This window comes from Centrocercus urophasianus, unplaced genomic scaffold (genome assembly GCF_019232065.1).
Source record: "Centrocercus urophasianus isolate 14NV4802_14NV808 unplaced genomic scaffold, USGS_Curo_1.0 seq_5, whole genome shotgun sequence".
In the NCBI taxonomy this organism is placed as follows: Eukaryota; Metazoa; Chordata; class Aves; order Galliformes; family Phasianidae; genus Centrocercus; species Centrocercus urophasianus.
The window spans coordinates 7,134,488-7,156,648 of NW_024885088.1; the positions used below are offsets into that span (position 1 = coordinate 7,134,488).

Genomic DNA, 22,161 nt, shown 5'->3' on the forward strand with positions numbered 1-22,161 from the left:
CAGAGGGCGGCGCGCACGCAAACGGCGGCGGGCGAGCGCTGGCGGCGAGGCGGGCAGCTCCGCCTCGGGCGGGGCGCGGGGCGAGGGCGGGCGCGCGCGGCTCAGGGACGCCCGTGGGCAGGGCGAGGGGTCGGACGCGGGGAGCCGGCCGCCGCCGTCGCATTCCAGCGGGACTATTTGCCGCGTTGTTTCGCACGCACGCCTCCGCCGCCTTTTTGGGTGCGATACGGTTGTCGGAGCAACACCGGCCCGGGAGGGACGGGACTACTTTCAGTCACAGAGCGGCGGCCGCACAAAGACGGCCGCTCCCCTGCGCCCGCAGGTGCGGGCTCCCCGGCGGGGATCCTCTTCCGTCCCTCTGGGTCGCTGCCCAGCGGCGGTTCCCGAGTGAAGGGTGGGCTGTGGGGCCACGGCCTTTTCTTGGAAATCGCTGCGGAGCTGCCCCGTGGCAAAGCTACTTCAGTATTTCTCCGAGGAGCGCCACATCTCACCAGGCGTCCGTCCTTTCCTCCCGGAACAGCTGTTCCGTGGAATGAGGCTTCGAGGCAGAACGCCTTAAAGCAAAATTCGAGATCCTCGCGTTCAGAAGTCTGTGTTATTTTCAGGGTTATTAGAAACTTATGGAAACATTTAACTTTTAATTTCGTGTCTGTTGAACATATACTTTCATAGCTTTTCTTGTGATTACAGTAGGAGATAACATCTGGGCCAGATTAAAGGCCCAGGCATCGCAGACCGGCTCTGACATCAGACTCCAGCAGTCATGTGATGATATCAGACTTTCAGATTCTACTGGGGAAAAACCGCAAGTCAAAACTTTCTAGAGAAAGAAGTAAATGTCCAACTTTAAAAGTTGTTTAAGAAGGGGGGAGGGAAATCTTGAAAATGTAAACAACTCAACAGCAATGGCTGCCTGAGGGCAGGTCTGTGTTCAAGTATGTCTTTGACTCCACCAGGTGAAATAACCTCCTGCGTTGCTGCTGTGTCAGCCAGGAGGATAGCAAACTCGATGGTGTTGGAGGGGAAGGGCTTCCCATGAACAAATGTACCAGAGTGTGGATAAACCTCAGCATATCCTTGATGTCACAACTGGATTTTGTGGGAACAGACAGAAGCAGCATAGCATTCTATTTATTTTCACTGAGCAATTGGAATCAAAGAAAACAGTTACTCACAATGTTGCATGATCAATGATTAACCTCTTATGTAGTATTGCAAGTCCTTAATGAATTCTTCATATCTTAGCAACACAATGCACAGCTGAGAGAAAATTCAAGCCTGAACCCTCAAATGACACATTTCTCAATGTGCTGTTCCCTGTTGTATCTTGTATTCTTTTTTCTTTTGCTGGAAACACAATGGTGTCTTGGCTATCTTCCTTGGGAGCTGGATCCCCTGTCTGTTGGCTCTCACATCTTCCCCACCATCCCATCTGACTGGCTTTATTTTTAGCTTACAAACATTATGTGCTGTCACCCATCATGAATTTGACCATTTTTCTGTATTTCAAGACCTTTCCTTTCCTGATAGGATTTCCTCTAATCATTGAGTGATTAGTGGCTTTACTTATGTATCCCCTTTTCTCCATATGCTTCATAGAGACAGTCCCCTCTCTACTCAAGCCTAGGTAGCCTTTTTAAAAGCAATTTTCCATTCATTGCTTGTGATTCAAGACCAAACCCATGTTGTATCTGTTTCTCAGCTTTACTTCTAATTCATACACACAGGGGGAACCCAGCTGTAGAAGTTTTTACAAAGTAAACTAGATTACCTCACACATAAAAGATTCTGACAGCCAGGGCTCCTCTGAAATACTTACATTCCTTTATTTGATCTTAAAGTTAAAATGAAGGAAATAGAAGTGCAGAGGGAATGTTCTTTCTATTGCAGTAGGAAGATCCTCTTGTTGGTTACAATTATTTTTATTAATCTTATGATTATTCATTTTTATCAGTATTCATTATTATGAGTACTCATTTGCTCACTGAAATCCAGTCAGAGACTTTGACTGTCAAGAAATCTGTACAGTCTTATTCTTACCTGTGGACTCAGGCAGTGATTCAATGATAGAAGAACTTTCACAAGAATTTCATTATACTCAGGTTAGTTCCCTGGTTTGGTTCATAATACAGCTTCAAAAGCATTTTTGTCAGCACAGAGGACAGCCAGGAGTGGCAGCTGGAGCTTCTGAAACCAGTAGTAACTGTTCAAGTCTCTGTATCTTTGAACAGTGCCCTGGGTTGCAGTGAAGTCGGTGGGATCCTTTGTAGAATGGGGACTGAAGTCCCTAATGAACAAAAGCTGTTAGCAGAAGATAGCTGCACAGCAAATGGATTTGTGGCTGCCCACATCACAGAAACCACTATCATAATTAGCTCCGTTGCTGAATGTCTCAACAAGAGTTAATGGGCATGGCATGGTGAAATCCTGGTCCCTCTGAAGTCAATGGCAAAACTCTCACCAACTTCAAAAGGGTCAAGTTTTATACTGAAACTCTAGCTCAAGTCCTCTCTTGCATCCATAAGGAAAGACTGCAGTAAAATAGCATAGGAGATGGGATGTGAAGTGGTGATGACTTCATCAGTGATGTCTGTTACAACAATTTCACAGGTGAAATAAGACACCCTGACTCCACCTATCACCACCTTTTCAAAACAAGATCAGATCTAAGAAATATGACAGATACACCTTACAAGATTTATCCTGTTCCAAGAGCAGAATGGAACACCACAGTGTTCCTTCTTTAAAGAACAGAACACTAAATCATCTATCCCTTCTTAAAAATCAGTAATAAGCAGACATATTTTCCCTTCATTTTTACTATTAAAAGTAAAGCCGTATCAACTGCATCTTTTCAACAAGGCTTAGGCAGCTTTCCTTGGACTGATAGCTATTTCTCTATTCCAGAAATTTTCTCCAGGGAGATCTATTCCAGATCTCACTTATCTTCACTTACTGTCTGTAGGGTTGCCCACAGTCTGTCAAACCGTCTCAATAGTCAATAGCCAGCATTCCCATTATTTTCCCACCCATAAATCAAGTCCCCATCCTTCCCCCCCCCTAGAGGTTTTTCCAATTATGGATGAAGTTGCCTCTTCTCCTTGCTCTTCAGTCCCTTATTTTTTTTCTCCATTAAGTGTAATACCCTTTTTTTTTTTTAGCATCTCCGCCTTCAGAAGGTGCTGCCTGGTGTCCAGGATGAGAACTGCATTTCTTTGTAGCTGAAGAAATCCTTACAACAAAAACTTCACAGAGAAGGTCCTTGAGTTCAGGAGAGCATAGGGGTAAGCTAGTCCAACAGGATTCCAGCGATAACCTGAAGGGGAAATATAAAATAGATGACCCTGTAGGCTTGGGCTTTTTCTTTCTACCTTTTGAGGAGTGTTTGGACTCCTGCTGATGGTGTATCCAGGATCAGGCTGTTTATCTACTGCTTCTTTTCTCCTCTTCCATCTCCCAGGGAGTTGAAAACAACACTGCCTCAGGATATGCTTCTTCAGCTGTAGTACCTTCAGCGTGAATTGTGTAGGATTCTGATTTTAACTTGGCACTGCCCACCAGGCCACAGGGCAAGTCCAATACTTTCCTTATGAAAGCCAGGTAGCCATGGCTATATTTCAAAGCTAAATTATAAAAAGTCATTTTAGAAAGTTAGAGTTCCAAAATTTGTAAAAAAACTGTAATGCTAGGTTGATGCAGCTAAAACATCCTTTCAAAAGAGACCGCATTTCAGGCTGACGGATACCAAAACACTGTTTTATTTTAGTTTGCAAAGATTTTCAAAAAACAGACAGCACCTGAGCTCTATTAACAACATGCATGCATTTTAAACAACAACAGCTTAAGAATACTTCATTTTCAGAACACTTTCATGGAGCTCAGCATTTTGCCATACGCATGCATAGGATTTACCGGTTACACTTTGCACTGTAGCCTTTTAAAAATTAGTTGCTGGTAAAGGATTGTACATTTGTTAACACTGTTTTAGCCACAGGGATAAATTACTAGAATGCATGCCTTATTATGGTCGAAAAAGGTAAGTTACAGTAATTAGCAAAAAAAAAAAGTAAGTTATAGTAATTAGCAATTGTTCATACAGCACTTCAATCTTTGTATAATATACACATTGTGACACATCATCTGTGCACAGGAAGGAGCCCATTTTGCAATTCGAAGTAGCTTCCTCTGAGCTGAAGTGCACTAACAAGGATGCACATGGGAAAGCCGCAGTTCACGATGTCAAAAGAGAATCACCCCTTCTCCAGTTCAAAGTCTGGGGAGAAGATTTGTGATGTTTACTCGCATCCATATTTTTATAGATTTACATTTATTGAGTCTGAAATTACCCAAGACACTTAGCACCTCGAGGAAATGACTTTGCATCCTTCACTGGGATACCACTTCAGGGGTGTTGTTTTTCTTAACTGTTAAAAAGTTCTCAAACTATTCCAGAAAAGCACAATCGGTTACTTGTGCACTACCTTAGAGCGCAGAAGAGTGCCCTCTGTTGGCTAACCTTTTAGGTTTAATATCTACGATGTTAATGTCAACCTCCATTTATGAGGTTCAAAAAGCAAAAACACAAAGATGCAAGACGCTGAAGCAGTTCATTATATAAAGAAAAAAAAATCTTGATTTATTTATACGTAGTAGTTAAAAATAGAGGTTGAAGGTATATTCTTAATTTTTTCGTTAAATTAATATTAGCCAGTTTTTCTAAGAGCAAAATTAATAGATTTGATCGTTCAGAACTGTTATCTGTATGTATTCTCTGATCTAAGTTTTGTTTTACTGTGATAAATTTGCTTTAAGGCTTGGAAAAGTAGCATGTAGAACACGTACGAGTCCCTAAGTCCTCAGTTTATTTCAGAGCAATAAAAATGCTTGTGAGTGCCCTAGGGCGTGACACCACTCTTCAATGAGTAAAACCTGCTTTTTTTTTTTTTTTTCAAATCTTAAACTCAAATATTAGCAATGCTGATAATAGTTCTTATTAGCCCTTGCTCTCTTTTCAAAGCATGAAATCCAAGGATAACTGTCAGCAGCATTCTGTCTACCCATTTTAAACACGCCTTTTTAAGATAGCTGGAGAATTTCTAGTTTCTTAGATTCAAACTGATCCGTAAATTAGAAATATAGGATTTGGGGACAATGGCTAAGTGAAAACCAAATTCCAAATTCTCTCATATACCCCACTATCAACTGGCAGCAGTGCTAAGTACTGGACAGTTAAGCATTTATGTCTCCACAAGATATTTGAAATACAGGCCCAGAACAGCAGAAAGCCCTGCACGCACTGGCATCGACTAAATGTGTCACATTGATTTCATTGTCTTTTAGAACAGGAATGAGTGTGGGTCCTCAAAACTGCTCTGGTTGTGTATATAAAGATTTTTGTGTCTTAAGGCGTGTACCTCCATCTTCACACGATGGCGGGATAGAAGAGGCAGTTATATGTGACTAAGGTCTCATTTGCTGCTTTTTCATAGTTCTTCAAATAACTTCCTTACACCATGGACTTGAATAAAGATTATTCATAAACTGACAACTAAATGTAGATAAGTAATAAAAGAAAGCACAGAGAAAGACACGTGCCTCAAATATACTTGTTTAAGCAGTTGCACCTGCTATAAAAATAGTATTAAAGAATCACCATACTCAGTTATGAATTAAGTTGATTCTGTTTTCTCTTCTCATAAAGAAAAGTGAAAATATCCAACCAATTCATTTTCCTTTTCTTTTCTCTTACCTCTCCAACAAACCCCACAGTGACAGTAGTTGGTCATGTGGATCTTTGAATTAAAGACAGCAAATTGTGTTTGCATAGGCCTGACACATAAAGCTCCTTCCAATGCCTTTTTCGGTGTCAGAGCTTTGCTGTGAATGCAACTTCTACTAATTTTTCCTTACTGCAATTGTGAAAAAATCTAATACCTTTGGAATGATATTAAAAAGGCTTACACAGAATAAAATCCCCATTTAATCTTGGCATTATTAAGAAACCTTTTCTTTGAACATTATATGGAAATGCTATTTTTCCTCAAAACACTTTTTTTTTTTTTTTTTTTTTTTTTTTTTTTTTAAATATGAGAAGCTTGAGGAGTTGTAAGAACCAACAGTTTAGAGCATTATCTACATTTGTGGTTTAGAAATGGTGGCAGAGGAAATGTTAGTGAGAATATACATGTGCTTCTTGTGGAATTCTGTGGCAATAAATTGTGAACCCAATATATCAAAAGGTGTGCTGGTCACTGTGTTAGAAAACAAATAAACAAACAAAAAAAAAAAATCCAGAAAAATAGTGGGAACCAAAGACCTAAATTGCTTAAGAATAGGAGAAAAAAATGTTCGCAGTGCATTGTGTATACCAGTTATTTAGATATTGCTTCCACTTCATCTAGCACCATCTTACTACTCACATACTATTATGAAAGCCAGGTTTGGGTAAACTACACTAATTCTGTTTGGTTTACAGTACAGTGTGATCACCAGCAGAAGAGATACAGCTATTCATCTCATTTGTTGCCCCAGTAGCTCTCCTAGTTTATGCACACAAAATTTTGAATACTCAGCTGTGTAACTAACAGGTTTTTTTTAAGTGTTCTTTTTAACAGAAACATGCTATGATTTATACTTACATTTAGACAAAACATTTGAGATGTCTGCTCACAATATAGCTGGAACACTTGTAATGACTTTTTAAGACAAATGAAGGGCAAAATCTGCTTCGTCTGAGATGCCATTGTTTATTTCAGTAGGTGCAGAAGAAGTGCTTTGTGAGCAAAAAGCATTCACCACTGCAGTACTGGCAGATCACTTATTTTATTACATAGATAACATTTCAAAATTAAGCTTATGAGATCAAAATTGAAGTTTAAAATACTGTTCCGTTTTCAACAGGAAGATCTGGAAACAACAGGAAAAGAAAAGTCAGCAGATACCTGAGCAAAACCTCTGCTTTTGGACAACATTAGATAGCAAATTAGATAGCAAAGAAACAGCTGTGCACGAAAAGAAGGTAGAAGTTGGATAGTGAGTCGTCACTACTGATGGTAAAAGAGTAAAATAAATATGAATTGAGCTGAGTTGGAGATTCAAGCAAGATTTATTAAAATTTAAGTCAAAATCCAAATGAGGGATATGCAAATTCATTTCTGTGGAGACCTATTTTGTTTTACCAAGCCCATTAAGATCAAGGCAATTCCTGATTAGGATTTCAGCAATATTCAACTAGGTGGAAACTAGCAAAAGGTTAAAGAAATCAGCAACTGTTATAAAGCCATGAACTTTACCCCAGAAAACATACCTTATCTTTTCAATTAACTTTTCAAGCCCATATTTCTTCCACAGTCTTAGATGTAATATAGATGTCAGCACACACCAGAACAAGCACAAGAACTGGTGTCTCACTTGGGGACAATAGCTACCTGCCAGCTGATGCATGGTAATCTGCTGTTGTGCATGGTCATAGACCACAGCTGCCACATCTACCCATTTTAGTTCAGTCTGGTTTGTTCCTTATGATAACCTATGTTTCAAATGCCTGATATCCCAGAGACTCAGGAGACGTTCTAAACATGAGTAAGGAAGCTGTACTTGAACTGCTTGTAGCATGCACACTGTTATCAATAACATGAAGAGTGATAAAAAAAATGTATGCAGAAAGGGCTACTGGAAATCACTCCAGTTACCAAATAATAGGGTAGCCATTGGAGAAGTATCACTGTTGTCCCTAGTGCTACCTGATTTGGGCTGCCCCAAAAACATTGTGACACTTGACCTGCCCTCAAACTTACCCTTGAAATGAAGTTTCCAACAGATATCTGGTAAAGTTTACATTCTCTCCCAGGCAAAACACATGCATAAACTTCAGTGTTCAGACCTGTCACTTTTCAAAACACACCACCCATTACAGAGTTCACTTGAGGCATACCCTTGTTTTATGTAGGAAAGCCACATGTGTATCTTGTTAAGTTTAGTAGCAAGCAGGATAGTGTGAGCTGTTCTCACTTGTTTAAAGCTATACCTCCCAAATAAATTATTTTTGGCTTTTCTAAAACAGTGTTCTGGTTCTGTAAAGACATCAGTAGCGTGTGCCAGAACTGGATTCTTTCTGGAAACTGTGCCTGAGATATCAGATGATGGAGAAACATTTGAACTCCTTATTTCATGCGCTGGAACAAAACAAGGAAAACATTGTCATAGTTGAATAATCAGAAGCAGCTGGGAAAATTGTCTTCAGATTCTATCATAAATTTTACCTCTGGGCTGAAAAGTCATGTCACCCTACAAGGCAATTGTTTTGAAAAGATATAAGCCACTAAGTGTGAGGACTTGACCGACAGCCATAAACCATGTGCAGGAGGACCTCACACTAGTATAAATGGGAACTGCATGTGCAAAGATAGAGCAGTGTGTGGCCACTGAAGGACAAAGATCATCTCATTCATAACTTAATGGACTACGTGGGAAAAATTCAGAACTGTCACTAGAATTTGGATTTAGGGATAGGCAAAAAAAAAAAAAAAAAGAGGCTCATTCATAGAACCAAACAGAAAAACACTGAAAAAAATAAATAAACAGCAGGCAAGCTCATTGGAAGTCTGTGTTGTGTTTCTCTACCATCTTCCAACATAAGAATAAATGTTTGAACTTCATGCAAATTTTTGATTTGTTGTTGAGAAGAGCTGTAAAAGCCACAGTTTCAAAGCCTAACCACCACTAATAACATAATTCTCTCAGTTTAAGTAGGGCACACAGAGCAAATGTGGAGATGCTCCCTGCGACTTTTGAATGTTCAGCTGGAAACTCTATGAAACTCAGCTGCTTCTCTGATGTGGCAGGTACCAAACTGCTCCTGCAAAATGCAATCCTCATAAACAGGCTACTTCTTTATGAAGTTTAAGCTGCCTCTGGTAGCTTTTGTGCAAAAAAAAAAAAAAAAAACAACAAAAAAAACAGTAAAATCATGACTGAGTCCAAACTCAGGCCTGTTACAAAAACTATCACTCCATTAATTATGAATGGTCTCAAACTTATTCTCTGCTTACAGTGAGAGAGGATTTGCTCCTCCTACCTCCCACTAAAGGATCAAGGATGAAAGAGACATGGAGAGCCTGACAGCCAGTGAACACCAAAGCAAAGAACTTATTGAGTACTTCAACCCTCTCCACGTCTGTTGTTACCACTTTTAACTTCTCATTTCTCAGGGGGGGTACAATCTCCTTGGCCTTTCTCTTCTGGCCAATGTCCCTTATTAGTATTTTTCACACCCTTATCAAGTTCAGCTCTAGCTATGCCTTGGTTTTCCTGGTCCCATCTCTGCACATCCAGATACCTGTATTCTTCTCAAGCCACTCACTTCCATGCAGAATCTCTGAATCACTGAGGTTGGCAAGATGTCTGGATCCATTTGGTTCCACCCCTGCAAAGCAGGGTCATCCAGAGGAAGGTGCTCAGGCCTATGTCCAGGCAGCTTCTGAAGATCTCCAAGGATGAGATTCCACTATCTGTGCCAGTGTTCTGTCACCTGAAAGACTAGGAAAAAAGGAAAAATAAAGGAAAAATAAAAAAGCAGATTTAAATGTTGAGATTCAGAGTGTGTAGATTTCCTGAAGATGAACAACAATTTTCATATATCCAAATACGTCAGGGGACCTATCCGTAAAGGGAATGTCATGTACACTCTTCAAAGAACTTGTAAGACTTACAGAAGATGAAGAGGTATAACTGCCTTGTAACTATCTATGATCAGAGATGTAAGGAATTATATTACCTGTATGAGAATGAGTAATGCATAGGAAATGCTCAGCAGTCTAGGCCAATTTTCACTGTATGCCAAAGCACGAAGTATAGCTCCTCTATAAGAGGTTCTAGGTGGAAACTGTTGACAGCAGGAATAGCACTTTAAACTCAGTATTTTTGTCAGCATGAAGGGTGGACTGATGAGTGCAAGCCAATATCTAATGATGTCATCAGATTCAAACGCACGTTATTTGGTTGGCTAGCTACTACTGGCTTGTGAGTTGCTAATTTACTAAAAAAAAAAAAAAAAATCTAAGCATAAACATCTCCTCCTCCTACAGTAATTACAATGAACTGAAGCATTCTTTTGAAGAGAACAGGCCATAATGGGTTTCCAGACCCTTATGGAGGACATGCCGTAAAGGGTTTGCAGGCACTTATGGTAGCAACAATGTGCTTTTCTCACACATCTCAAATAAGTCTTCAATTGTTTGTTATTCATTTATGATTGTTAGCAGGGGTGGTAAAATTTGCACTAGCCATTTGCCTGAATGTATAATTCCACAGAAGAGTTTTCTTCATGACAGTCTGTATTTACACACTTTTTGTTTGCTCAGTACTGTGAAGGAACTACGTGAAACAAGTAGCTATGGAATTTATTACACTCTCCAGGAGATTAAAGTCAATCAGCTTTTGGCCTTGTGCCCTCACATATATGGTTGTATTTGGAAAGAGAGATTTCAATGCTGTCATCAGGTAACACTGGCTGATGATCAAACCATATGATTTCAGTTTTATTTTTATGTCTTAAGACACTACTATTTATTTCCGGGTGGAAAGATATTTATTTCTTTTTTGCCTACTAGCAGGAAGAGCATATCTGTTCAGTTCCTGAACAACATGCAAAAATTTGTTGCTGTTTGATCACTTTACATCAGGCAGCATGGTGCACATTTAAGACCATATAAGAGCTGTCAGTGTACAGGAATTTTAGATAAGCATTGCCAAAAAGCATAACATACTAGGTGCATTTTTTTTTTTTTTTGCAATTATTCTATCCTTTCTCTTTCATAATGCAACACTATTATCAGATGACTAAGTATGTTCATAAGATGTGCTTAATTAAGCATCACTGCTGAAAGAATGATTATAGGAAATCTCTTTCTCCTGTTCTTTTCACTGACCATGCCAATATGTGACTAAAAAATACAATTCAATTTAATATTATTAAAATGTATATGATTGTATACTTAGTATTTTGTTGTCTTCTATGGTGCCTCATTATTGCTATACGATATACTAAGAAGCTTAAGTAAGAAGCTTAAGAAGTGTATGTGTATAATCTTCCACTAAAGCCTTCCAATAAATAAAACATTTTTGTCATAGAATGTATTTTGTAGTGAAATAGCCTCAGAAAGTTAAAAACCAAGCAAAATAAAACATTTTTAAATTGACTTCCTCACATTTGTCGATTTAATAAACCGTTGTTGCCCTCTAGTGTTCAAACATGGCCCACGTTCCCCTACAGAATGTTCCCGGCTGGTCACCTAGTAAACCCATTTGCTCCAAGAATGCAAATGAATGGGAAAATATATATCCCTATGTGCAATGCTAAGGGAAGCTGTTGATGCTCTATTCCTGGAAGTGTTCAAGGTCTGGCTGGATGGGGCTTTGACCAACCCGGTGTAGCACAAAATGTCCCTGCCCACGGCAGAGAGGTTGGAACCAGGTGATCTCTAAGGGTCCTTCCAACTCAAACGATTCTGTTTCTATACTTATTTTCAATGTATGCATTAACATTTAAAGTTACAAAAAGACCACTCAGCTCAGCTTTCTTACCGAGTTAGTCATGATACACATGCAACTCACTGGTTTACTTCTGCCACTCATAGTGTATGATATTATGTTGGCTGTTTTGGTTAGAAGACGTTACCAGTGATGTTAACCAAATACATGCCCCATGCTCTGAATGACCCTACAGTTTGTCTGCCCTCTTTCTCTAGAATCTGTGTCCACTGCACTGTACTGCCTGAATTACTATCAACAATCTCTACCTCCAACAAAATTTTTATTATGCTAGAAATGCACAGCGATGATTCAGGAGCTCTTTTCAATACCTCTCCTGCAGTAAGTTGCTACGATGGCATAGACAATGTAGAAGGCTTCTCACTAAGCTGTAAATCTTTAGATAAAACTACAGTTAATCTCAGATTCAGACCTGCATTTTACATATACCAGACCCAGCACTTGCAATTTCCTTAACTTGCTTCCCAGAAATATTTTCCATCTTTATCATATTCCTCGACCACAAAACTTTGAAACTAGCTGATTTAAAAAAATAAACATAAAAAAAAGCAAAGGATAAACGAAGTGCAGTCAACAGACCAGCTAATCAACTTGAGATACTTCTGCAAATTTATTCAATTCTAAGATATTATCCAGAGCGTTTTTTATGTAAGCATTGTCAGACAGAAGTAATGTAGAAAAAAGTTTTTGTATCTATAAAGTAACTTGCAGCCTCCATACAGCAAGAGTTCAACTTCTTGACATAAGGAACACTGACTTGTCTTTGAATAATGTAATTTTCAGAGAATTTTCTGCATAAAGTTATTGTTAGAGCTCCCAAAAAACTTGCCTTGAGGCCATTTTTAGATCATGACTGCTTCCTGCTGCAGTAAACTTGACAGATCTAAGAACCTCTTGGATGTGAGTTACTTATCATATTTTGTAACATAATTATTTGTTCCTATTCTTAAGGCACCTTTCCTTCTCTATCTTGATGTTTGTAGTTGATTATGCTGCCTCCCACAGATAATATCTAGGGTTTCATTCTGAAAACAGATTAAGACTGATCATGGTGTGGAAAAAAAGTGAGTTTGAACTGGAGGTTCAAACACTGGATGCTTACAGGCACTCTCATTTGCCTCTTATTCCAGAGGCAGGGAAACATACAGAGAAGCCGTGCTCACTACCGGTCATATGAACATGATGCCAGAAGTAAAAAAGATGTGCTTTGAGAACATGTAGAGCTCTACCCAGAGTTCTAGAGCTCTGATTAATGTTCATAAAGGTCTGAAGGGAGTTGGGAGGCAAATGGATGAGGACAGGATCTTCCCTGTGATGTGTAGTGGTAGGACAAGGAGAAATGGCCTAAATCTTGTATTTAGGAAGTACCATACAAACATACAGAACTTCTTTACAGTAAGGGTGATGGATCGGAATAAGTTGCCCAGGGTTTGTGGACTGTCCTTCTACAGAGATATTCAAGACACATGTGGATGCCTACCTGCGTGTTCTACTGTAGGGAACCTGTTCAAGCAGGAGGATTGGACTCAATGATCTCTTGAGGTCCTGTGATTCTGTGTGTGCTTCTATCATCTCTAGCCCTGTTGCAAGCAGTGCTTTTAAGAGCCACCAGACTGGTGAGGGAAATAAAAGAATGCTAGAAACAGAAAGATAATGCAAAGTTGTTTAAGGTAATGCTTCTCTGACTGCAGGAAATATCTCTGAGTTTGGGACTCTTGCACAACACATCCATCAATGTTACTTAATACTTTCTTAATTCCCTTCAATCTGTCTAGATATTCAAGAACTAGAAACCATACTTTTTCTGTGTCCTCTGCTGATAATACAGCTGTTGTCTTTGCTCAGTTCCTTCACAAGTTTCCATCTGCTCTACAATTAATTGTTGTTTCAACTATAATAGGTTTAAGTATAGTAGAACAGATTGTCTGGTATACACCAAGTTGCTTGCTTGTGCTATTTGACATGGAAAAAAATATAAAGATTCCAGCTTTGTTTAACTAGATATGATAAAAACTATTTGACATATCCTGCAAAGAATCCTGCTAGAGGGTGGTGCTCTCTTCAGAAAAGGCAAACTAAAATTTGCAGCAGGTGGTTTTAAGTATAGCTTATGATTTATGCACTTGGAAGCATTCAAGATAAATATCAGTGAACACAATGTAGCTAAGGAAAGTTAAGCCAAACATGTTTTGAATATAACAGTTTACTCCTTGTACCTAAAACCATTTTGATGCTATATACTACTACCCAATACTCACTTAAGGCTCAGATAGAGTATACAGGATGCCATATACACTTACATGATGCCAGACTTGTGTAATACTGATGTACTTGGAGGCAAAAAACAGTGAAAGTGCTCATGTGCTGCACAATTAACTAGGTCAAATTCTATTCTGCTAATCTAGTCACAGACCATACTCTTGAAATTATTTTTCTCCTTAAATACGAGAACTTCTTTGCTTAGCTTGAGTGTCTGCACTTAGGATTTGATACTAACTCAAATGATAGGCATTATAATTCAGTCTGAAACAGCAGTTCTCTTCCCCACCAAAACCATGTGGCCACTGGTGACCAAAAAAGGAATGCATCCTCGTCTGAGATTTCGTATCCACTCTTCACTTTCAGAGTAGTTCTCACAAAGATGATAAATGCTCCTAACAATCTATTCCCTGTCCTCCATCATACATCGGCATACATTCCATTGATCAAATAATCCAACCTGGTATATTGTCTCTTCTGAAGAGATTCATGCATTTTCTTCCCTGTGATTGCAATAACTAAGAGCAAGAATATCACCCCAAAAAGTAAAGCCACTACAAGTCTGTTTTTGTCTTCCAGCTGAACAAAGCCTTTTCTTCTCTGAACGTACTCTGAGAGGTGGTCTTCCGAATCAGATGGGTCATAACCCTGATGGTTGTTTTGGGAAGCCATTGGGGAAGCACTAGTAGAGAGAGCAAAACTTGAAAAAGAGACAAGGGTAACATGACTGGTATAACTGGCAGAGACAACTGTTGGCTCAGGAGGTATGGATGAAGTTCTGAGCCCTGCTGAGCTCGTGGCTGTTACAGGATTTGAGGTCACCCACTTGGCTGTAGAACTAGAAGCAGAAGTTGTAGGACTGGAAAGGAAAACATGAGTAGCAGCAATCTTGGCAGCAGGGATACCAGGTTCAGCTCTAGCAATTGCAGTAAGCATAAAGGTTGTTGTCCTAGTGACAGTACCAGCTTTGGCACCACCTGTAAACAAAGAAGTTGTATGAGATTTCAGTCTGACAGTACTTGTAGGCAGAGGAGTAACAGTAGTACTGCTGGGACTGGGAACATTAGACTCAGTGGTGGGGAACAAAGCAGAAGGGTTTCCAATTTGAACAGTAGATGATGTATTTGGTGGTGGATTAATTACTTTCTGCCTTGGCAAGGGGTCTAAACTCTTGGGATTGTCTGCCCTTTGTGACTCAGGGAAAACTGTATGAAATTCAGTGCTGTCTACATGTTTATCCATATGGTTCAGGAGTTCAGATGCTTGATGAAAAACAGATTGATGCAAAGCAGGGGTATGATTCTGATGGCTAGCCTGACTTTGAGAAATAAAAGCTCCGGCATCTGAAGGTACAGAGCGTTCATTTGAATTGAAGTCCTCATTTTTGAAGGATGTGTCCTCCAGAGCATGGGTGTCTGTAAAGAGAAAGGAAATATCAGTATTCAATTGCTGAATCTATTTTTAATTACCACAGGCTCACTCTAATTATTTATATTGTAAAGGAATAGCATTATCAGAGGGCTTCAGAAAGTAATGAGTAAACAAACAGAAGCATCAAGATATTTTATTTAAAGTATGCAGTGACTTTTATGTTGTCTGTGTCATAAGACCTATTAATCTCAAGCTGGAACACATCAGACCCCAACTGCAGCTCCTTAAGAGAATTTACCTATGCAAATCAGTCATTCCTGTATGTTTTGTACTCATATGGCATGCATATGATTCTTCAGAGGTGTGAAGTACAGTAAGTATGCCCACTGCCTTTAAACTATTCCAGTCCCTGTCAAATTAAGAAGATACAATCAACCTCGCTTCCGTCAGATGTACGCACTTCTATGCAGCCAAAAACAAACATCCCATGACTGCTTAATAGGATTCACTTCACATATAGGAATTGCTTTATGATAACAGGTGGTAATAGTATCCCCACCTGAGCGGAGGGAAACTAAGTGACTTTTCCAGAATCACTTGAAAAAACAAGGGCAGTTTAGACATTTTGATGACAAGTCTCTTGAGGTCCAAGGCCTCCTGGCATTAGCATCTGCAAGTACTCTACTCCTTAGATTTCACATGTCTGCAACATTCTGATATTTTACGACACCGATGAGGTGTCCTTGGAGCTTCTATTTACAGTGGAAAGAAGAAGGAGTTCCTAATTTTTGTGACATTTTTCTTTCTCAACTGTAAGAAATTGTTGGTATTCCTACAAATGTATCATACAGAGCAGGAGATCAGCCCTGCTGAGTTTGCAAAATACATTTCTGGTCAAAGTACTTAGCCAAAGAATTTAAAATTGTATGTTTCCATGTTGCCAACACGTTAAATGAATATTGCCACTACAAAGAATTCAGAGGTTTTAATGTCTTTCTGAGAGTGCAAACAACTATCGTATACGTACTCTAAGTGTGTGGTAATGACAATGAACTCCATTCTTTTCAGTATCATGGTAACTTTTGAATATAGAGCCAGCTTTCGTCCAACAGTTTACCAGTCCAATCTGTCCCAGCAGATGGAAAGTTACAACTATACCACTCACTGGTAAAGAATGAGTAGTCAACTAATCTTTTCTTGTCATCAGATTTATCAAATGTCCATTCTCCCATCTTCCCCAAGACAGCACACATCCTGATTTGTAGGAAAGCCCTGAACTCCAACTATCATGCTAGAAGAAAGACACTTCAGGAGTCTCTGGTGTATCTGAAGCCTAGATTAGAGAGACATTTTTGGTGAGCATGAGTTCTTGGAAAAACTGGCTAAGTGGTACAGGCTGCATTCTCATTGTTACCACTCAGTAGCCACCCAAAACATTAAAGATGGAATGTGTTCTCATTCCTCTTCAACATGAAACAAAAAGGTTTGTTAACTGCACTGGAGTTTAAAGAAATAATAAAAAGTCATTGATGTTTTCATTGTCACTTCCTTCTCAAGTAGAAACTCATATCTAAAGGAATTAATTTATTTCAGGCTTATTATACATGCAAAGAAATCTAACAGGCTGCTGTCAGAAGATATATTTGCAAGCCCTAAATTCTTCCAAAAACTGAAGTGAAAAAAAAGGGCAATGCTTTAAATAAGAGGACAGCAACTTGAACTATAGACACCAATTTTTATCCTAACCTTCCCTAGTTTGTTAGCAAAGTAAAGGAATAAGCTGACAAATAACAGTGTTCAGGCACTACATAATCAGAAGCTGTATGGCCAAAGACAGCCAAACTCTCAGCTGCAGTCTGCAGTTCTGAACACGTTTCCACAGCATTGAGGAAATGGCCTGTCACAACCACTGAGTCAGTCACCAACACGTTTTTCCTTGTTCCCAGTGCACTCCGATAGCCTCCTCCATGCATTTAAATAAATAATTGACGCAGTGTGACAACCATTTGCAGCGTGCTATGTCATCTTCAGCTCACTCACCTCAGCTACAGCTAGGAAAATGGGCAGTATTCATGCAGGGTTCAAAGGGCAAAATATGGAGGCAAGGCAGTGATGAGTCCTGCACAGGAGTTAAGTATCTGCTTCCCTGCAGCACTGAGATTAATTAATATAACTGCCTTGTTTTACTAACACTACTTTATTTTCAGCTTTAAACTAACTGTGGTCTTGGTCTTCATTTTAGATTATACGCTCCCAAACACTACTGCCCATAACTACTGTGCTGTAGTTGCTGTAGGTGTAGCTGTGGCACTAGAACAGATACACTTGTTGGCAAGAAAGAAAAAGGGCATTACAGAAGACAACCTTTAAAAAGAAATTAAAAAAACAAAGTGGTCCTGTTGATATCTCAAATCCAATGAACTGCATTAGAAACCAAACCTCAAACTGTCAATCTTAAAAAACAAATAAACACCTCCTGAGCATACATGGATTGTATTCATGAGTTCTATGTGGCTACCTCAGTGCAGTGGAAAAAGCAAACTCCGCAGAAGTACAGCAAAAAAGCAGGCATTATTTCTTTTTCAGCAATCACTATTTGCGACAGCAATCAGGAAATGCTTTACTTCCCAAGACAGAGGTTGTTTCCAGTAGTTAACAAGCTACAAGAATAGTTTAAAATCAAACAAACAAAAAACAAACCAAAACCAACCAACAAACAACATAAACAATTTTGTTACTAACACAATTTCAGTATTTCAGTGTACTTTTTTAGCAACAGAATATATTTATCCTTTTAGTTTAGTATATAGAACATAGTTTAGTTCTACGTAATCACATGAAGATTCTCATATATTAAAACAACAACAACAACAAACAGAAAAAAACACACAAAGCTTCAAATGTTTGTCAGTACCAACACCACCATGTGCTGCTACCTTTGAATGCTTACCAGGAACCTAAGGTAAATAAGCTAACATCATCTTTATGATTAGCATTAAGTGAGCATTACACTATCTGCATGACAAAAGCTCACGCACAATTAAGTCTTCCTTCTTTCTCTGCATTCTTTATGTTCAAACAGGTCTGGTGCAAATCAATGCCAATCAGCAACTAAGTCTTGCTATTAAAAATGCTACAGCACGTGACAGGCAGTGAGAAATTTGTGACTGCAAAGCCCCAGTGCCATAAAGCTTTGAGATTAGTCAGTTTGCATCTGTGCCTCAGGTTCCGTAACTGAAAACAGAAAATAATGATTATTATCATCAATTACTCACTAACATCCCAGTGGTGCTCTGAGGCTTGCCTAACATCTGTGTATATATGGTATTTATCAGAGTTGCATGAATCCTTTGAATGCACAGATGGCTACAAGGGCATCCTATTTCTATTGCTTTCAACAATGCCCTTACATGTTATGTACTAGAAATTTTCCATGGACAGAATACACTGAGATGGATAAAGCCTCTTTTTTTTTGTTTTAAACAAAGGAAAACTATGAGGAGTTCAGAATTTTATGTGAAGGAATTTCATAATGGTTAGGCCTGTGTAGATGCAGACCACACACTTGCCTAACCACCTCCCACAAAGCACAAGAATAGTATTTTCAAATTAGAGCACTTGGTTTAAAACGTTTTACTAAAGATGCAACTCTGAACCATTATCTAGCCACTGCTGAAAAGTCACGGGGGATAATGCAGTGTGGGGATTTGTGGCTTTTACTGTTACACATACTTACCTTGAGCTATCTTGTAGCTCACAAGCCCCATTGCAGGTTTCATAGGACAAGCCTCTGTGCTAGGACAATAAAACAAGTAGCAGTTTGGTTGTGTGCTTGTCCTTTGAGCATCAAAAATCACAAAGTTACATTTCTTGTCTCCTGCAAAAGAACATACACACATTTCAGTAACAAGAACTTTTATAGCATCTTGATAATAAATTCTGGTTTGCTAAAAAGTAAAAAATTCTGGTTTTCCTTCCACAAATAAGAGAAAAACTACCTACATCTAGCATTCCTGTGGGAAAAACAACACAGGACTGCAGAAGAATGGCTGAAGGCCAGCATATGAAAGGTTACACCTTCCTCTTCCTGTACAGATGAATATGTGGAAATAACGAGTCTAACCTCTTATTCTCCCCTCACCCACACCATGCTGGCAGCACTTTATATAATGATTTTTTTTGCTTATGAATCCCGATAAATCTGAACATTTCCTCAATGTATCTGTGGATATGCACTTTTTCCATCAGTTATGGGTAACTTTTATACACTGTCATTTCTGCGTGCTGCTGTATCTCCTACCACTCTAAAAGCCTGACAAAAATCAGCAGTTCCAGGGCAGTGAAAGCATTTTCATTTCTGGCTAAAACCAGTGTTACTTTGTAGTGTGTCTGCTGAAGCGATGCATGCAGGTCTGAGTGGCTTTAATACTCAAAGCTACCTCCACTGTACCGCACTTACTTTCTGGAACACATTGACATCAACACTCTGGCATCACATTAGGCCGGGACAGGCAGCAGCCGCATGCCACAACTACTGGCAGTGTAAGTGGCAGAGAAATGAACATTTTGGTCCTGAGCACAGCAGAGTCCCTCGTCCCTCGCCCCTTTCCTATGCGAGCCCGGGCAATTCTGTAAGTAATCTCCTCAATGTTCATAAGCAGTAACAGAAAAGGCCAGAGAGAATTCGGTTACCTGACAGTTTTTTTCCCAAGCAGCAGGCATGTATGCAAGCCTCTGGTGTTGAAACGTGCACTGGTTCCGCACCTCGGATACCCATGGGGAGAGACAAGTTGATATCGATGATGGCGTTGTCCATTCGCTGCGCGGCACAGCCCTGGCCCACGCTCGGCGCAGGCATCGCGCAGCTGACGGCCAGCAGGCAGAGCGGGAGACCGCGCACAGCCATGGCCGCCTGCCCGCCTGCCCGCCCGCCCGCGGCCCGCCACTCCCGCTGCCCGCCCGCTCCTGGGCCGCCGGCTGCCGCGCGTCCGGGACAAGGGGCGGGGCGGCCCGGCGCCGCCTTGCTGCCGTGGGCTTGCGGCTCCCGCGAAGGGTCGAAGGGTCGGGTGTCGGTGGGTTTTTACTCAAAGCCGCGATGAGAGCCGTCCTTGAGGCTGTAGCAAAAGCAATTAATATGCATATCCTGGTCTAAATGTATTCGTGCTTACTTCAGTGCTTGTGTAAGACTGTCTTGGCTACCTGAGTAATCCTGTTCAAACCATAGCAAAGATAGGCGGCGTTTGCTGAATGGGAGCCGTGCAGCAAGGGCTAGGTGCTGGCAGTGCTGCCTGACAAGTGCAGCGTTCCTTCCTGAGCAGCCTTATTGCTAGTGTTTGCTTAACTCATGTTTGTACTTTGAAAATTTTCGGTTCCTCTTTTTTCTTTTTTTTTTCCTTCTTTTTTTCCCTCTTCCCCTCTCCTGCCCCCCCCCCCTCCATCACAGCAGTGTTCAGGCATAGAAGTGGCCCAGAGAGTAAGGAACGCAAGGAAGCAACAAAAGAACTGTGCCACATATTCCTTCTTCTTCAGGTATCTCATCCTGCATCATACCTACAATATCATTGCTATGATTGTAAATAAAATGTTTGTTCCTTTTGAGGCAGTCCATTACATGAACAGTTACCAGAGAGCAGGTTATTTCACACAGCAATTGTAAAACAAAATGATAACAGTCCGATCATTTCTCTTTTGGTCACCTACTCTCTGCTTTAATACAATAAACTTAAACCTCTGGGACACAGGTTGAATGTCTGTAAAATTCAGTTAGGATTTTTTGCTTTTCCAAGGCATGTTTGAGATCCCCGCTTGGAGGTGTGCTGGCAGCAGCAGCATATTCTGCTTCACACTGACTTGCTGCCTTCTGTGCTGTTTCAAAAATCAAGGCCCATGTCAGAGAATGGTCAGCAACTTTATTCTTCACACTCATTCAGCTGGGAGTTGACTTTTATAAGGGCATATATGTAAAAAGTGACACTACTACTAGTTACACAATTAAAACACCATTCAGTTTCAAGTAATCTATTCCTGTCAAACACTGAATATATAAAGTAATAAAGGACAAACAAAACGGATAATAACTAGATATTTGCCAAGGCCCTTATGTTGTATGGATCATGGCCAGATAAACATCAGATTTGTATGCGTTAATGTAACCACATACAACTGCACACTGTGTAGTTTCAGGTACACTGACCTAGCTGTTGCAGGACAGTTGCAGGACACAGCAGAGGATTTGTTTTGCCACACTGGGGGCAAAAGAATTAATTTGCATGACAACTACATTCAAATATAACTTTACTGTAATAATGTTTTCAATAATAAAACTTTATATAGCAGAAACACACATTGGTTGATAGGTAAGCTAAATATCAGAATTGTGGATCATAAATATTTTCCAGGGGCAGTAAGATACTACATATTCACACATCTACAATAACAAACAAAAGCACAAAACAGAGGAGCTGCAAAGTGTACTTGACAAAACACCCAGAAGTCTGTAACATAGAAGTGCAAATGAAGCTAACTGCAAGCTAAATATGCTGCATTAAATTTAGCTAATCTGTCTGAGAGTGGTGGATAACTTTGCATGCCTTTATGGCAAGCACTGGTTGGGTTGCAGCTCGGCAGACATTACATGCTGCCTTTGAATACTGCCACTGAAGCTACTCATGGATGACTTTAATACTGTGTGTGAATAGTGCAGGTTCAGAACTCAGCTTTCTAAACAGGGTTGTGCCAACAACAGTTTGTTCTCCTTCCTAGTAATCACATTTATTTGAAAATATTTAGTTGTTGTTTTGGCAGGAATTAAGCAGTTGTAGCTAAAAGATGTGTTGTTGGGTTACAGCTAGTAAGGCACAGCCTGCAGCTGCCAGAAGAGGTGCTGGACGGAGTTTTTTTCTCTGCAGCCCACATGTAGGTAACAGATGTGCAGTTCTCACAAGACAGGAGGGGGATTTTTATATTAAATTAAATCTTGGC

At 39.9% G+C, this 22,161-nt stretch overlaps 1 protein-coding gene across 5 annotated transcripts; it reads right to left on the bottom strand.

Moving 5' to 3' along the window:
• Nucleotides 1–4,961: 4,961 nt before the first annotated feature.
• MANSC1 (MANSC domain containing 1) lies at nt 4,962–20,086 on the bottom strand. Of its 5 annotated transcripts, XR_006171493.1 has the most exons (5): nt 19,873–20,086; nt 18,917–19,057; nt 13,031–15,224; nt 9,362–9,537; nt 6,807–8,174 (listed from the first exon to the last, which is right to left on the bottom strand). XR_006171493.1 is itself a non-coding variant. In XM_042835047.1 (3 exons), the coding sequence occupies exons 1-3, from the start codon at nt 20,084–20,086 to the stop codon at nt 14,230–14,232; spliced, it is 1,350 nt and encodes a 449-aa protein (XP_042690981.1). In that variant the 3' UTR covers nt 12,137–14,229. The 5 variants fall into 5 exon arrangements, 1 of the variants encoding a protein (XP_042690981.1); XR_006171492.1 differs by having other exon boundaries at nt 4,962–9,537; XR_006171495.1 differs by having other exon boundaries at nt 6,807–9,537; nt 13,851–15,224.
• Between the last annotated feature and the right edge of the window lie 2,075 nt (nt 20,087–22,161).

Bases quoted from the DNA above. Each gene is read 5' to 3' on its own strand.
- MANSC1 (XM_042835047.1), bottom strand. From the start codon at position 20,086: ATGGCTGTGCGCGGTCTCCCGCTCTGCCTGCTGGCCGTCAGCTGCGCG. The intron at 19,058-19,872 runs GTAACCGAATTC...GTTCTTTTGCAG, and splicing joins CTTGGGAAAAAAACTGTCAG to GAGACAAGAAATGTAACTTT. The intron at 15,225-18,916 runs GTAAGTATGTGT...TTCTCTTTACAG, and splicing joins GAGCTACAAGATAGCTCAAG to ACACCCATGCTCTGGAGGAC.